Source organism: Acinonyx jubatus, chromosome D1 (assembly GCF_027475565.1).
Source record: "Acinonyx jubatus isolate Ajub_Pintada_27869175 chromosome D1, VMU_Ajub_asm_v1.0, whole genome shotgun sequence".
Lineage (NCBI taxonomy): Eukaryota > Metazoa > Chordata > Mammalia > Carnivora > Felidae > Acinonyx > Acinonyx jubatus.
Window position 1 is genome coordinate 32,137,200 of NC_069390.1, and position 17,706 is coordinate 32,154,905.

At 34.3% G+C, this 17,706-nt stretch overlaps 1 protein-coding gene across 9 annotated transcripts in view; it reads right to left on the reverse strand.

The window, feature by feature from the left end:
* Positions 1-17,706, reverse strand: part of METTL15 (methyltransferase like 15) — a 215,244-nt gene that overhangs the window by 113,551 nt on the left and 83,987 nt on the right. For all 9 annotated transcript variants that reach the window (XM_053203357.1, XM_053203356.1, XM_015066894.3 and 6 more), the window contains one exon: positions 13,224-13,360. In XM_053203357.1, the coding sequence (XP_053059332.1) occupies positions 13,224-13,360 (137 nt within the window). The remainder of the gene's footprint in view (positions 1-13,223; positions 13,361-17,706) is intronic.

The window sequence follows — 17,706 nt, forward strand, 5'->3', positions numbered from 1 at the left end:
TACAAGTGCTGTCTCAACTCCATCATCCCTCCCTCTTCACCTAGCTAACGGTCACTAGTCCTTCAGGTCCTGTCTTGAATTCACATAGTAGGTAGCTTTCTAGGTATTCTAGACTAGAACATATTGCTCCTAGAACATACTATATTCATTCTTAGCCATAATCACAACTGCAATGCAATAATTAATTGTGAAATTATCTTCTCCTATCTATTTTCCATTTACTTCATGAGCTATGTGAAGGCATGGACCCTGTACCCATCCCCTGGGAGCCACTACAACAGTCACGACTGCCTAAAACTACTTAGGCATGTTTCCTCAAGCCTTGGAACTAAATGTTTAGTATATTAGAAAATCACATACATTCATCTCCCCAAACACCTTCATCCTGTAAGATGGATATCCCTCGGGTAAAGGTTATATTTAGTAGTGTTCGGTGGGACAAAACCTAAGATGTCTTTTTAGTAATGTTTATATTACCAAAAATAGTGAAAAGGTGACAGACCATCAACAATAGTTCAAAATGGCTTTGTTAATTTTTCCAAGTTGCTTTTTTATGCTTGCTTATATTTATAAAAATTCTTTCACTTTGATGGTGCATAGTAGAACTGACCTCCCATGGTTAGTAAGATTAATAGGAGCTGTGTCTCCTATCTTATCCTGGTAGTCTAAATTTTAGGTAGATAGGGCTGTTTGAGGTAGTGTATCCCTTTGTGCGGTTTTTACACTGGCCCCGGGGACAAAAAGCCTGGGTATGAGTATGGGCTCTGCTAGAGAAAATGACTAAATTGCTTTGCATACAATAATGTAGAGTGGTACAGAGAACATAAGTAGCAAGCCTGAACCCATGAGGTCTAGATTTGCCTTTGCCCTGGCTTCCTGTATGAATTTAAAATAAAATTTAACCAAGTTTAACCAAAAATAAGAAAATAGTCGCTTAAAATAAGAAATAGTCGCTTAAAAGGAATACAAGTTAAATGGTAAACTTCAAAGTGCCAGGGAACAGACTATAGACTTAGAAGAGATCATTTGATTTAGAATAGATCATGTCAGGGGGACCTGGGTGGCTCAGTCAGTTAAGCGTCCAATTCTTGATTTTGTTTCAGGTCATGATCTCACAGTTTGTGAGTTCGAGGTGCAAGTAGGGCTCCTCACTGACAGTGATTCTCTCTCCGTCTCTCTTTCTCCCCCACTCATGCACCCTCTCTCACTCTCTCTCAAAATAAATAAATAAACTTAAAAAAAAAAAGAATAGATCATGTCATATGAGTAATATACTTATAACTCTCCACTTTAATGACCATGGAACAAACTTTAATTTAAAAAAATGGAGGCCAGCTATTGATACCTATTTAATCTTCTCTGAAAGCAAACAAAACAATGGATGTTCGAATAGTATCAGTAACTAAAAACTTTCCTCAAAAATGTGGCAGAATACTGGAAAAACATCTCTTCTTACCAAAGGTAAGATGAGAGCCTGATTGAAGGCAGTAGAGACACTTAATTAAAAGGTTAAGAATGTTCCATTCTTACTCATTACCTCAGAAACACAAAAAAGGACCTGAAAGGATTATTTAAACTGTCTAGACAGGAATACTCTGGGGCTACCGGGGCCATTTTACCTCACTACTTCTTATGCAGGAACCAATACTTTTATGACTACATGCATTTAGGGCTTACAATTCATACAGTGTGTTAACACCAAGGGCAGAAATGGATAGGTATTGTCAAAAGGTACCTTGGATATGAAGAATCTCTGTCGAATGAAAGACTGGAAAAGCCACAGAAGTAATAGGTTACGGGATCAGTAGCATTTATAAACCGTGTTCTCCAGTAAGAATAAGAAAACAGAATCCTCCTCCTATTGGCAGATCCTAGACAATGATTCTAAAATGTTAAACTTTTTGCAGTAAGAGACTATGTGCCTCAAGTAATTTTTTAGCTTAAAATCTAAAGTGAAGATTCCAGCCACATAACACCAAATAATGAGCAGGTCAACAAAGAACCTATGCAAATAGTAAAAACTGTACATATAACTACATGACCAAGAAGGGGGCCTATGAAAAGATCCTGGAAGAGAAAAGAAGGAAAACTTTGCATTCAAGAGACAGAGCAAAAACATACTTTTAAAAAAGATTTGTTAGAAAAAACAGAAATACATATACTTTGGATTCCATAAATTTCAAAAGTCTGCTGACTATTAAAACAAAAATGAGACAACAGAACAGGAAGAAATAAAAAGGAAATGGCAGAAAAGGACAGATCAACAAATTAAATATGGTTACAAGGAAAGATAACTTCCAATACCTGAATCAAAACATGAACAAGAGTCAATAAAAATCACAATCGACACTGTAGAAAACCAAATCTGTAACATGGAGAATAACCTTGAGGAGATGTCCCAGTATAGTGAGGCAAAGCAAAAGTAGCAGAAAACACTGAAGGGAATTAAAGGTCATGGAGACAGATAATACAACTCCAGCCAACAAATAAAAAGTGCTCAAAGGTTAGAAAATGGAAAGAAAAGCAGAGGCTAACTAACGCAAAAAACTCCTTTGTAGAGAAAAGACCTGATCCACAGGCAAAATTGTTCACAGAGTATATGGAAAATTAATGAAAAGAGACCAGTTAGTAATATTTCTTAGTGAAATTTGTGAATATCAAAAATGGTCAAGAAATATATCTAGTAAGCATCTAGGCTGGTGTGGGGAGAGGGGAGTGAGAAACAGATTACGTCAGAGTGGAAAAAGGAAACTAGGTTGATCTCAGACTTCTCTACAACACTCCATGTCAGAAGAAAACAGAGTAAAATCCATAAAATGCCCCAAATGCTACACCAAATCAAGTTACTGATGTAAGAAAGCATGAGTACCACAGTCTCTGTAGACAAAGGCAGAGATGATTCCCTTTTGCATATTTCTAGAAATAATCTTTAAAGATGTGATCAACCGACTAAGATATGAGCCTACATGAAGAACTCAAAATAGGACCTGTAGTATAAAAAGGCTAGTGGAGTGCACTGACATGAATTAAATGGATTTAAGTAAAAATAATTATTTTAGGGGCGCCTGGTTGGCTCAGTTGGTTAAGCATCTGACCACGGTTCAGGTCATGATCTCATGGTTCATGAGTTCAAGCCCTGCATCGGGCTCTGTGCTGACAGCTCAGAGCCGGGAGCCTGTTTCGGATTCTGTGTCTTCCTCTCTCTCTAATCCTTCCCCACTCGTGTTCTGTCTCTCTTTCTCTCTCTCTCAAAAATAAACATTAAAAAAAAATTTTTTAATTATTTTAGATATGACTGCCAAATAGTGTAAATGTTAATAAACTATCATAATAGTAGATACGAATGAATAAATCCAAGATAATACTTTAAAAGACAAGCAGGGGGTTGGGAAAAACAAGTAAAATAAAAATGGGAATATCATTTTCTTCTGTATACTTAACAAAAAAAATGTTTAAGTTCGTTAAATTTAAAAAAAACACATCAGCCAGTAGTAAATTAAAAAACAAAAAGTATGTCATCGAAACTGGTAGAGAAAAGGCAAACTGGATATATATATATGGACAAAATAGATTTTAAAAGCCAAAAAAATTTCAATGAAACATAAAAATAGAAAAGTATAAAACAAGATCACATAGAAGAGTGCAAGCATGTCCTGAATTAATTATCCGTTTACAGAACACATACTCAGATTTGTTTACACAAAGTACATCTGGTATTTGTTGTTAATAGGAAGACATCTAAAATAATATAGCATAGAAAGATTTAAAATAGCAGCAATATGGACATGGATGAGACTATAGTGAAGTTAGAATTCTTATAAATTAAGTAATAATTACATGAAGGAAACACTCTACAATCAATAAAATTATTATTTAGATAATTTAATGAAATATGAATGTGCTAATATATAAGTAATAGTATGATACATATATCATACATGATCTATATAATATATAATATATAATGCATAATAATCTGATAATATATAAGTATGATCAAATTTTATAAAATATATATGTATGCATATTGAATGCATAAACATGTTAATACTGGTGATGGGATTTTGAGTTATTTTAATTTTCTTTTCAGACTGTTCTGTATTTTATCATTTTAATCAAGAAAAAGTATTAATGAGAAACACAAAATCTGTAATAAATGGAAAAGCATATGACACTTCTGGATTAGGATATAGAATAAATATGCCAATTCTTTCTAAATTAATTGTTTAATACAATTGATCAAAAAAAAATTTTTTTTTAATTCTGTTTTTTCAACGTTTATTTATTTTTGGGACAGAGAGAGACAGAGCATGAACGGGGGAGGGGCAGAGATAGAGGGAGACACAGAATCGGAAACAGGCTCCAGGCTCTGAGCCATCAGCCCAGAGCCCGACGTGGGGCTCGAACTCACGGACCGCGAGATCGTGACCTGGCTGAAGTCGGACGCTTAACCGACTGCGCCACCCAGGCGCCCCTCAAAAATTTTTTTAAACTTGGCCAAGATATTCTTACAATTTAGATAGAAGTATAAAATGCAAAAGTACCCAAGAAAGTACAAAAAAGAAATAGTACATATAATGAAATATTGATAATTAAAAAGATGGAATGAAATACATAAAATCATTACTATTGATAAAGGTGGTAGAATAATTTGTGAGTTTAATTTTTTTCCTTTACATTTTTCTGTATATTATAAATTTGTTCCAATGAGCTACCTACTTTTATAAACTGTTGAACTATAATGTTAAAATTACAGTCAAGTGACGGGGCACCTGGGTGGCTCAGTTGGCTGTGTCCCATTCTTGATTTCAGCCTAGGTCATGATCTCATGGTTCATGGGTTCGGGCCCCACCTCGGGCTCTGTGCTGACAGTGTGGAGCCTGCTTGGGATTCTCTCTCTCCCTCTTTCTCTTTGCCCCTCCCCTGCTTGCTCACTCTCTCTCTCTCTAAATATATAAATAAACATTTTTTTTTTAAAAATTAGTCAAATGATAGAATCAATTATGATATTTATTATTTTCTTTATATATGTCTATATTCTCTCTACTCAATAGATGGCACATTTTATTCCTGAATTTAGAAAAAAAAAAAATCATTAAAAAAATTGTCTTCCAATGTCCATCTTCCACTGTGGCAAAAGTAAGCAAACACCCCACTGCTCCAATTTAAATGTGTTTTCTCTCTTACAGTCTTCAGAGGCAATATGAAAAAGCTTCAGTTTTCAAACAAGAGGTGATCTGACATGCCATCTTTTCTGAAACACCTAAAATTGGTTAGCCTAAAATTCAACCTTCCCATGAATTTCTTAGTTTTCAATGAAAATGTTACTTTCTATTTTTGACTTCATTTTGACAGAGTAAAGAACATGAGATTTTTCACAAGCATAAGTTTCTCTTTGACAATGGCAAAATAAATAAATGAAAGAAAGAAATTACTATATTTCCTCAAAGGATACTCACACTGAAACAAAAAACCGTTTCCTTTATTGTGTACCTTACTACAAGTCGTAATTATACATGTATCTTTAAGAAGATGTATTTTTAAGAAGTTTTATCTGCCCATCCTTCCAACCATTCATCCATCCATCCATCCATCCATTATCCCGAAAAATAATCCTAAGGCCGAATCTATGTTTTTTTTTATCTCATGTATGTTCCTACACTACAACTACATACGTAGGTATTCATAAATAATATATAGCATTGCTTGGCATTTTCTACTTTCCATATCATGCAGACATGTGATCATACAATCTCTGGGTTTGTCCTTTTTAACCAATTTTCCCTTTTTCCACACATCCACCCACAACTAATTCCTTCTTCCTCAAGTACTCCATGATTATATATGCACAAAATGCATATATAAAGTCTACGATAACGCTGAAGATATGCTTCCTTAGATACCGATTCTTTTACTTAGATGAAATAAATTCTTAGCATGTTGTGTACTTTTTTAATATTAAAAGATGCTCACGAGAAATGGATGAATATCCTTTCCCCATATCTTCACTTTCAAAATTATTCTGTTTTTCCAATCTGATATATATAGGATATTAGCCCTTATTATTTTCACTTCATTTCCCTCATCACCGTTATTGATATTGAGCATCTTTTCATACCTTAATCTACCATAAATGACCCTTCCATATCTTTTGTTCATTTGCCAAATTGGATTTTGTTGTTTTATCAATTTTGAAAAAAACTCTTCCTACATAATAAATGTTGATCGGGTTCAGGACATGCTACCTCAAAATACATTACCTTGGCACACTGAATATTTCAAACTGAAGGAATTTGAGAAATGGCACATGAAAGTACTTGCTGACCTTCTTCTGCAGTAGGTCTTCAGACCCTTATGTGAGAGATACCCTCCCTCTATGCAGAGGAAAAAAGCCTTCTTATCTCTGAAGATGAGGGACAAGAGGAATCTGAATGCATGGGGCTTGCTAACTTTCTCCCAGTTGACTACACTTAGTTCATACCCTTGTCCTATCATCTTTTTCCATAACTTTCCACTCTTCATCAAACCCAGTATAGAAATAATCAAGTACAACCATGTCTTAGGTACTTTACTTCCTTATGAAAGCTCCTATGTCACAGAAAACTTAAATAAAAAATGTGTATGCTTTTTCTCTTGTTAATTTGCTCAAGCTGAGAATTTAGGAGGATAGAGGAAAAAGATATTTTCCTTCCCTAGAATATCAATTCTGTTCCTGTTCTCTATATTACTAATATTTCTTCTTCCAGATTGACTGGAAAATATACCATATTATTTTTGTCAAATACTTTTAAAATTTTTATGAGATACTTCTAGCATTTAATTTTATAGATTTATGATTTCTAGTCTTAAGAAATTTTCTTACCTTGGATTGTCTATATTATCTCTTCAATTTTCTTACAGAATTTTTATTTTCAGTTTTTCATACCTTTTTATTTATCTGGAAGCTATTTTTGAATCTGATTTAAAATAGAGATTCATTTTATGTTCTTCATAGTGATCACTGTAACAACCCTATTTATTTAACAATGCACTATTTTCTCAAAGAAGTGAAATACCTTTGTCTTTTATTAATTTTTTTATAGTATAGTATATATCTATTACATACTGGAATCTATATCTAGATTCTTTCTTCCACTAATCTACTGACCTATTCTTGTGCCAATATGATACTGATTTCATTATATATATATATTCATATATTATATTCATATATAAAGTATGATCTGACATCTGGTAAGGCAAGTTTCCCCTCACTTTTTTATTTCCCCCCCAAAGATCTTGTCACTCCCCCCATCCCCTCAAAAAAAGATCTTGTCACTCCCCTGCCATACATAGTTAACATCATATTATATAAACTAATAAACAAATGTACCTCAGTTAAAGTGAAATCAACTAAGATAATTCCTGGGAGTACATTAAATTTGGGGAGAATTGACTTTTTAAATAATACTAATTTACTTGTACTACACCAAAACAAATGTTTTCTCTTCGTTCATTTCCATATGTCCTTTAATAAAATTATATTTTTTTAAAATTTAGAACTGCGCCTTTCTTATTAAATTTATTACTAAATATTCTATATAGTGTTAGGTACTTTTTTGAGAATGGAATTTTTTTCCTAATTCCCTTTCCAAGTATTTACTACTGAGTATATTTTAAAGTTTTTATCTAACCATCTTATTGTATCATCTTACTAATTTTACAAGTCTTTCAGTTAAATGATTACAAGAAGAATATTTTAACCTTTCTTTTAGTTTCTTACTTACATAAGCCAGAACTTCCAAAAATACTGATTAGAATATTTATAGAAGCTAATCCATATTTAAATCTAGATTTTGATTTAAATTGTTATAGTATTTTACCTTTTGGGAAAATAATTTCTGTTTGTCCTTGCATAATAGGATATTTTACATTTAAGTAGTTTATTTATATTCCTGTTTAGCATAGAGATTTTAATAAGAATAGTTGATTATAGTCATGCTTATCAACTTATCACTGGCTGTTTGATGTGGAACCATCTCTATATTCTTTAGGTATTACTCTTAATTAGGCTATACGTATTCTTCTTTTTTTTTTTTTTTTGAGTTTATTTATTTTTAACAGAGACAGGGGTGGGGTTGGGGGGAATCACAGAGAGAGAGATAATCCCAAGCAGGCTCCATTTTATCAGTACAGAGCCTGATGCTGAGCTCAAACCCACAAACCATAAGATCATGACCTGAACCGAAATCAAGAGTGGGACGTTTAACCAAATGAGTCACCCAGGTGGCCCGTATTATTCTTTTAATTAAATAATATATGAGTTAGATATGCTAGTATTTCCTTTTGAATTTTGCATCTATATTCTTCAGTGAGGTTAGACTTTTTCTATTTTTTTTCTTTTATACTATTTCTATCAGGATTAAATATTAAAACTAGGTTAGATTCAATATAAAATGAACTGAAAGGGCTTTACATATTTACCATGATCAAGAATAGTGTAAAAGACAATGCTCTTTCCTATTTTTTTAAGAACTAGGTAACAACTGCAAATCTAGTCATGGTACATTGTTCTACATACTTTAGCTACCTTTCTTATCTCTGTTATGATAATGTAATGACCTACTCAACTTTCATAATATTCAGTCAATTTTAATAATTTATATTTGATAAAACATTATTCATTTCATCCAGGTTTCACATGTTACCACAGAATTATGGTTGCATTATCTTATGATTAATTTATCTTGTGTCTATGGTTGGTGTCCTCTACAGTCTTAATCATATATTTTTGCTCATTTTTTTCTTTAATAATCAGGCTATTGGGGCGCCTGGGTGGCTCAGTTGAGCGTCAGACTTCGGCTCAGGTCATGATCTCGCGGTTTGTGAGTTCGAGCCCCGCGTCAGGCTCTGTGCTGACAGCTCAGAGCCTGGAGCCTGCTTCGGATTCTGTGTCTCCCTCTCTCTCTGCACCTACCCCAATTGTGTTCTGTCTCTCTCTGTCTATCAAAAATAAATAAAATGTAAAAAAAAAAATTTTTTTTAAATAATAAAAAAAATTAATCAAGCTATCAAGGACTTTTGTTACTTTCAAATAAACACTTAGGATTTCTTTATTCTTTTTTCTTTTTAGTTTCTTTGATTCTGATTTCAATCTGTATTAATCCCTTCTTCCTATCTTATTTTGATTTACTCTATTGTTCCTTAACTAATTTATTATGCTTGACAAAGAATTATCTTATGGATGAGGTAAAAAAGTATCAATTAGATTTGAGTTGAAGTAGTATAAAACAAAATAAAATGAGATTATTAGGCTTGAAATGGAAGAACAAAGCCAAAGGTATCATAATCCCAGATTTCAAGGTATACTACAAAGCTATAGGAATGAAATAGTATGGTACTGGCACAAAAATAGACACATACAGCTCTTTGGACAAGAATAGAGACCCCATAAATAAACCTATGATAATATGGTCAACTGATATATAACAAAGGAGGTAAGAATATACCATGAATTAAAGGCAGTATTTTAAATAAATGGTACTGGGAAAACTTGACAGCTGTGTGCCAGAGAATGAAACTGGATCACTATAAACAAAAATAAATTCAAAACAGATTAAAGACCTAAATGTGAAGGGTGCCTGGGTGGCTCAGTTGGTTAAGCCTCTGACTTTGGCTCAGGTCTGATCTCACCATTTGTGAGTTCGAGCCCTGTGTTGGGCTGTGTGCTGACAGCTCAGAGCCTGGTGCCCACTTCGGATTCTGTGTCTCACTCTCTCTCTGACCCTCCCCCGTTGCACTCTGTGTCTCGTTCTCTCAAAAATAAATAAACATTAAAAAAAAATAAAAAACAAAGACCTAAATGTGAGGCCTGAGGGGTGCCTGGGGGGCTCAGTCGGTTAAGCGCCCAACTTCAGCTCAGGTCATGATCTTGCTGTCCTTTAGTTTGGGCCCTGCTTTGGGCTCTGTGCTGACAGCTCAAAGCCTGGAGCTTGCTTCATATTCTATGTCTCCCTCTCTCTGCCCTTCCCCACTGATGCTCTGTCTCTCTCTGTCTCTCAAAAATGAGTAAATGTTAAAAAAAAAAAAAAAATTAAATGTGAGACCTGAAACCATAAAACTCCTAAAAGAAAACAAAGGCAGGAATCTCTTAGACATTCACCCTAGCAACATATTTATGCATATGTCTCCTTGGGCAAGGGAAACAAAAGCAAAAATAAGCTGTTGGGATTACATCAAAGGGAGAGACAGAGAGAGAGACAGACAGAGGGAGACAGAGAGAGAGAGGGACACAGAGAGAGAGACAGAGAGAGAGAGGAATTAAAAGCTTTTCCCAGCAAAGGAAACCATCAACAAAACAAAAAAGCAGCCTCCTAAATGAGAAGATATTTGCAGATGATACATGCAATAAAGGGTTAATATCCAAAATATATAAAGAATTTATATAACTCAAATAAAAAAAACAAAAACAAACAAACAATCTGATTTAAAAATGGGCAGAGGACTTGAATAGATGTTTTTCCACAGAAGACATACAGAGGGCTAGCAGATGCATGAACAAATGTTCAACATCACTAATCAAGGAAATGAAAATCAAAACCATAATGAGATATCACCTCACACCAGTTAGAATAGCTAGTATCAAAACGATAAGAAATAACAAGTGTTAAGGAGGATGTAGAGAAAATGGAACGTTCCTGTGTGAAAAGTAAACTGGTGTAACTACTGTGGAAGATAGTATAGAGGTTCCTCAAAAAACTAAAAATAGAAATACCATACAACCTAGTAATTCCACTGCTGAGTATTTACTCAAAGAAAACAAAACCACTAAACTAAAAAGATAATAGCATCTCTATTTTTATTGCATTATTATTTACAATAGCCAAGATACAGAAGCAACCCAAGTGTCTACTGACAGATGAAGAGATAAAGGTATATATACATTGGAATACTACTTGGCCATAAAAAGAATGAAATCTTGCTATTTGTGACAACATGGATGGAACTAGAGGGTATTAATACTAAGTGAAATAAGTGAGACAGAGAAAGAAAAATATCCTATTATTTCATTTATGTGTGGAATCTAAACATAAAATGAACAAACAAAAAACAAATAGATTTTTAAATACAGAGAAACTAGTGGTTGCCAGAGAAGAGGTGGACGGGAGGATGGGTGAAATAGCTGAATGGGACTAAAAGGCACAAACTTTTAGTTATAAAATAAATAAGTGACAGAGATGAAAAGTACAGCCTAGGGAATAGAGTCAATATCATTGTAATAATGTTGTATTGTGACAGATGATAACTATACTTACTATAGTAAGCATGGAGTAATGTGTAGAAATGTTAAATCACTATGATGCATACCTGAAACTAATATAACATTTATGTCACCTATTCCTCAAAATAATAATAATAATAATAATGACGATGATAATAATAATAATATTAGGTGATGGGGCAGAATGCATGTCTCAGCTTTGTTTCTATTTAGTCATATATGCCTTTTAGCAAATCATTTAATCTGCCTAGCTAATGGTTTCTACTACTGAAAACTGAAAAGAAAACACAGTCTCAAGATAAAAAACTACACCTGACAAAATTGATAAAATGTTAAGTTCTATCCGAGGAAAGGAGGCTATTTGAAGGAATAAGAGACTTTGGAAAATCTGAACTGGAACTCATGGCCTTTAGAAACAACAATATCTAAGAAAAATCCAGTTTTTCTATGATAGTGAAATAGGAGACCTACATGCATTCTATGAATGTTCAGGTCATAAACAAGTGAACTCCTAAGATGTTTTACAAACATGGATGCCCTAATTAATATAAGATCTTCTTAAAAAAGATGCATCTACGGGACATTGCAGAATGACAGAGGTAGGTTTAAAAAAAAAAGTATCATATCATTAAACCATATCCTCATATTTTTCTTAGAAGAAAATAACCTGGGGTCAAACTGATTTCAGGCACTCCAATAAACCCTCCGATACTGCTAACAAAAACTTAGGTGTATTTATTCACATTTTTATTGGGAGAATTAATCACATTGATAGATTTGTAAAGAGTTTGGGACCTGAAAACGTGAAATAGACTATTCTTTTTTTTAATTTTTTTAACATTTATTCATTTTTTGATAGAAAGAGACAGAGTGTGAGTGGGGGAAGGGAAGAGAGAGAGACACAGAATCTGAAGCAGGCTCCAGGCTCTGGACTGACAGCACAGAGCCCAATGCGGGGCTCGAACTCACGGACTGTGAGATCATGACCTGAGCTGAAGTCGGACGCTTAACTGACTGAGCCACCCAGGCGCCTCAAAATAGACTATTCTACATTAGTAATTCAGCTTCCTATCCTTAGTCTGTGATTAAACTTTTCCATGGTCATACTTTTGCTACTTTACCAAATGAACCTTTTCATTATTGGAGAGTTAGAACTATCAAAAGACCCTGGCTTACATCAAGTCAAAATTTACCTCTAAAATTCTCATCTATTTTCTTGATTTCAGTCTCTGAAGCATAAGAGAAGAGAACAATTCCTTATTCCTGAAAATAGCCCTTTACATATTTGTAGATAGTCATCTTAACTCCAAGACATTTTCCTTTTTCAGGCTGATAACTTTTAAACAACATAGCATAACTCATCCAAAATTTTCTCTAAAGGAAGATGCTTTCACTTAGGAAGTGAACAGGAAGGAAGTTCTTCCTAAGGAAGAACTTAGGAAGACAATATTTTATATTCATTTCCAAGGTGAAAGGTCACCTAATTCGTGACAGAGGGATAGACTGCTCTAAATTTACTTGTGAATTTCAAAAAGAATTCAGAGACAACAACTGCATTACGTTAATATATGTGACCTAATGAATTCTGCAGAAGTCTCACATACTTATTAACTTCAGTAAATTCTTGGAAACTGTAACTCATAAATTCTTTAAAAATTATTTTTTAAACGAAGGCTTATTTGTCAAAACATTATTCATGGATGGATTTCAACCCATCTTCAGATTTTAGCCATAAATCATTTTTGTATTCATTTTTATGAATTCAGAAAGGATAAAGGCAGTAATATCATTTTAAGTGGTACTAAAACATTATTTACATAAATTCTTTTGAGGAAAAAAGGGAGAAAATATGTAGCATAGTGAAGCCTAACATCACACAAGGGAGAACAAATGCCAAAATGGTAAACCAAGCTCTATAAAACTCAGCATGAAAATTCAATAATTATACAAGAGTATTACTTACGGATAGAATTCTGAAAGCTGTTCAGCTATTGCATAAGCTGTCGGGTCTCTGTCTAAGGCATACAGAGTAATATCTGACTCCTTCTGTAGAATGGCTCTTGTGTGTCCTCCTGAACCAAATGTCATATCTAGAAAAATCTAGCCAACATGAAAAAAGAAAATTACCACTTAGCATGAAGAAAATATTCTTGCTAGCTACCTTAATTTCTAGAAGCACATACTGAATTTCAGAGCTGATAGTAATTGGAAAACAATTAAAATCATTTTGCCGAGAGTTGAATTTGTTATACGTGAGATCTGGATCAATTATGATTGATCAGTCCAAAAGAACGGGACAGATATCAGTAAAATGATAATCTCTGGTACAGGGTGGCCAATTCAAGACAAATTTACATTTTCCTCCAAAGGTCAAACTGGCCACAGTGTTGTACTGCTAGCTTTTTAATGCTTTCCAGCACCTGGCTGATAATGGTATTTCCAACAATTCCTCATCAAAAGGAGACAGCTTACAATTAGTATGGCTCATTTTATCTCAGTTTCTCTAAATACTTTATATTACACATAAAGATATTCAAGAATACAAAGAAAGAATGAGAGAGCGAGAGTGAGAGAAACATCGAGAGCGAGCAAGGGACAGATGGAGGGAAAGAGAATGAATATATCCAACAATAAATAGTCACAGGACAAATCTTCAAAAATCTAAACTGGAAAAGGCTCAAAGCTAAAGTCAAAACAACTACAGTAAACTCTAGCTTTGCCATGAAATAGCTATACATCTTTCGGAAAGACACTTAAAATCCCAGTGTCTTTAGGTTTCTCCAGGCTCTGAAAAGAAAAAGAAAGTCTAGAAGATACCATCAATACCTACCTAACTGGTAAGATGACATATAATTACCTAAACGAAGACACTTTTGAGAGTAAAATATTTGCCAGTAATAATTTTGCCAGGACAACAGATTAAAATATGCAGGGGTGCCTATCTTCGATGCTTAGATCATTCTAAAAAAAACAGTAAAGTAAATTGGATTTGAACCTACTTTTTGACTATTTTATTGGGCCATACTATAAAGAAAATAGGTCTCAGTTGGGCAAGAAACCAGTCCCGGACCATTAAAAACATATTTGTGAAGAAGTTAATTGATGGCAGCTGATGTGGAAGTCAAGACACTCAGTGTTGTGCTCTTAGTTTAATGTACCCTTTCAATAAGCTTCATGGTATTACGAAAATAAAAATAATCATTCCAATAATATCGAATACTGTGAAAAAATAATATATAGCCAAACTATTAAAATATTCAAACATATAACTTTAAAGTTATAAGAATACACTGCACAAGGGAAATCCCTGCAATGAATGTGAACATTTCCCTGCCCTGAACGCTACAACTTACTTCCAGCAGAGTGGGCAGAAACAAGACACAAGTATGCTTTGAATTTTTGCTACCAGCAATCATGCTGAGTCCCATCCTCTGATCAAGTCCTCAGAAAACTATCCTGCTATTTGAAGAATAATATGGAGAAAATAGTCCAATAAAAATTGAAAAGAAGAGAGATATAAGTTATGAGGGATGTAAATGTGGTGAAAATACACAAGCACTGCTTTTTAACAAAAGTATGTTAATACAACTTAACCTTGCATTTCTGTCACTGTCAGCACAAAAGACATGGCTACACACTCTTTTCACCATTATAAACAGTAATGTGAAAACAATACTTGAAGTCCTATTATTTGTATAGTTGTTAGGAGTACGTACTTATAATCTCGAGAATGAATAATTTCTTTTCCCAGTCTGTATACTTATCTTATGCATCTAAGAATAGGTAAAAATCTGCCATCTTACCGTATTTCAGTTTTAAAATTGTTAGGGATTTAGGGGCCCCTGGGTGGCTCAATCAGTTAAGGGTCCAACTCTTGATCTCACAGTTTGTGAGTTTGAATCCCACATCAGGCTCTATGCTGATGGCATGAAGCCTTCTTAGGATTCTGTCTCTCCTTCTCTCTGTGCCCCCCTGCTTGTGCTCTATTTTCTCTCAAAATAAATAAGCTTTAAAAAGAAATTAAAAACGAAATTTCTAGGCGTTTGGCATAAACAAAAAAACTTATCCAAGGCAAAGTATAAATTACCTTCTTGTTATGCTCAATATCAAGTCTTAATATCAAGTCTATAATCCTGCACTTAAACTATGATTACCTTATCCCAAGCCAGGAAAAGTCCTCATCAGTAATTAAAAAGAAAAATTCCTTATCATTACAAATGTTCTTGAAAATGTGAGATGATGATAATAATTTACATGATTTTTTTAATATACAATGATTACACCATTGGAGATATACTGACAATCAAGGAAGTTTCCATAGAGGGAAAAAATTATTACCAGTCAAGTGTAACACAAAACAAAGTGGGAGACATGGGATTTATAAAACTATAAGTGAACCCCACCATATGTCCTGGGTTAATACATGACTGAAGCCATAGACTTTCATTTTTAAAATTCAAATAAACATTGCTCATCAAATATAAATCATGACATCCAGGCCTTGTGAGTCAACCAGCACTACAATTGAAAAGGGAGCCAATCAGTCTCTCCCTTTTCCTGGGTCATTAACTTGATATAGGACCACATTTTTTAATTTGTACGAGCTGACGATAAAATTAGGAGATCGGACAAGAACAATGCACAAGAACAAATATACCTGCATGTTAAAAAACAATCTTTCTATGAGTCTGATCTGTGTGTGTGTGTGTGTTCATATGTTTAGGTCATGTTCCAAACATACATGGAACTCTTTCTTTGAGATTACCTGATATAATTTATCTAAAACACAAAACCCATATTTGATACTAAGAGTTTATTCTGCTAATGTCAGTTTTCACCTGTATAACCCTGGTCAAATTTTAACTCTCTGAACCCCAGCTGTTTCATCTAAGAAAGGGGGATAGAATGTCTCCCTGTTTACTTTACAGAGATTTATAAAAATTATGTTATTTCTTCCTTATGACCACAAAGTAGATGTTATTAGATTTGTACATACACAGAAACTAAGATTACATTAAGCTAGTCAGTGGCAAATGCGGGAACTGAATACAGGTACACCTGACTCTACAATTTGTGTTTTTTCTCGCACTATTTGCCCACTACTTCATGTTTACAAGCATTAACGTTTTCCTTCTTGGTCTAACAAAAGCTCTGTTAGTGAGTATGGACAAGTGGCATTACTCCCATTTTTGCAAATAGAAAAAAACTCAAGGTGCAGAGAGATGATGTGACTTGATTTCTTAGATCATATTACTAGCAAGTGAGGGAAAGAGAACTCTAAGCCATGTGTCACCAACTCTAAATTCTGTGCTTTTCTGAAAGAAAGAAAGAAAGAAAAAGAAAGAAAGAAAGAAAGAAAGAAAGAAAGAAAGAAAGAAAGAAAGAAAGAGAAGGAGGAGGGGTGAGCAAACAAAAGAAATTTTAAAAAGTGGATGGCACAGAAACAATCACAGCAGAGATAGCTTTACAAAAATTATACAAGAAAACTTTACTTGTTTTATAGAGCACTCATTCCCACTGGAATTTAGGCTCTTGGAAACCATGTCTTAATCTTTATGTACCAGGGTAATTCTTGAGATATGTGTGTTTCTCTCTTTTTTTCCTTTGTCCTCCCTCCTTCTCCTCTTTCAAACAGGCACCTAAGGATTCAGAGCTTTACAATGTATGTTCCTTGAGGATTTTTGCATGGCACAAAGAAAAAAGTATCTTTCCTATAGTCTGAAGACAACTACTTTCCTGTCAGTAGTTAAAAAAAAAAAAAAAAAAAAAAAGCTCAAAGAATGCTAGTTATCCTGGATAGGTTAGTGTCTTTAAGGAAAAGAGACAGAGAGAGAGATAGATTTCACTGAAATTGGGCAGAAGAGCGATGGAAATGAATGAACAAATTCCAAGAAGGTGCAGGACCAATGAATGACTGACAGGGGATAAGATCTCAAAGCAGCTGTCTGTTTGAGGAACTGAGGGAGTGTGGTCCCTCAACCAGGGTTCTCAGTGCTACTAGAGATTTCCATACCACTCTGTGGTACAGAAGAAGCAGAACTTTTGGTCCTCGAGGGCCTACACAGGTTATAACAAAAGGTATCTCAGGAGAAACAAAGGGTAGTATGAGGTGAACAATAAGATGCAGGGCCTCTGCACAGCTCTGGATGGTGTGTGGAGTCAAGAGAATGACTGAGATTGATGGTTTCTTAGCACAAGGACATTGAGGCTCAGAGTCAAAATGAAAGTGACTTAAAGAAAAAATAAACAAGCATTTGAGGGAAGATCCATGACTACAATTCTCCAACTTTTTTTTCAAAGTTGATTTATTTATCTTGCGAGAAAGGGGGGTGGGCAGAGAGACAGGGAGAGAGAGAGAGAATGCCAAGCAGGCTCTGCACTGCCAGCAAAGATGCGGGACTCAACCCCACGAGCCAAGAGATCATGAAGTGAGCCGAAATCAAGAA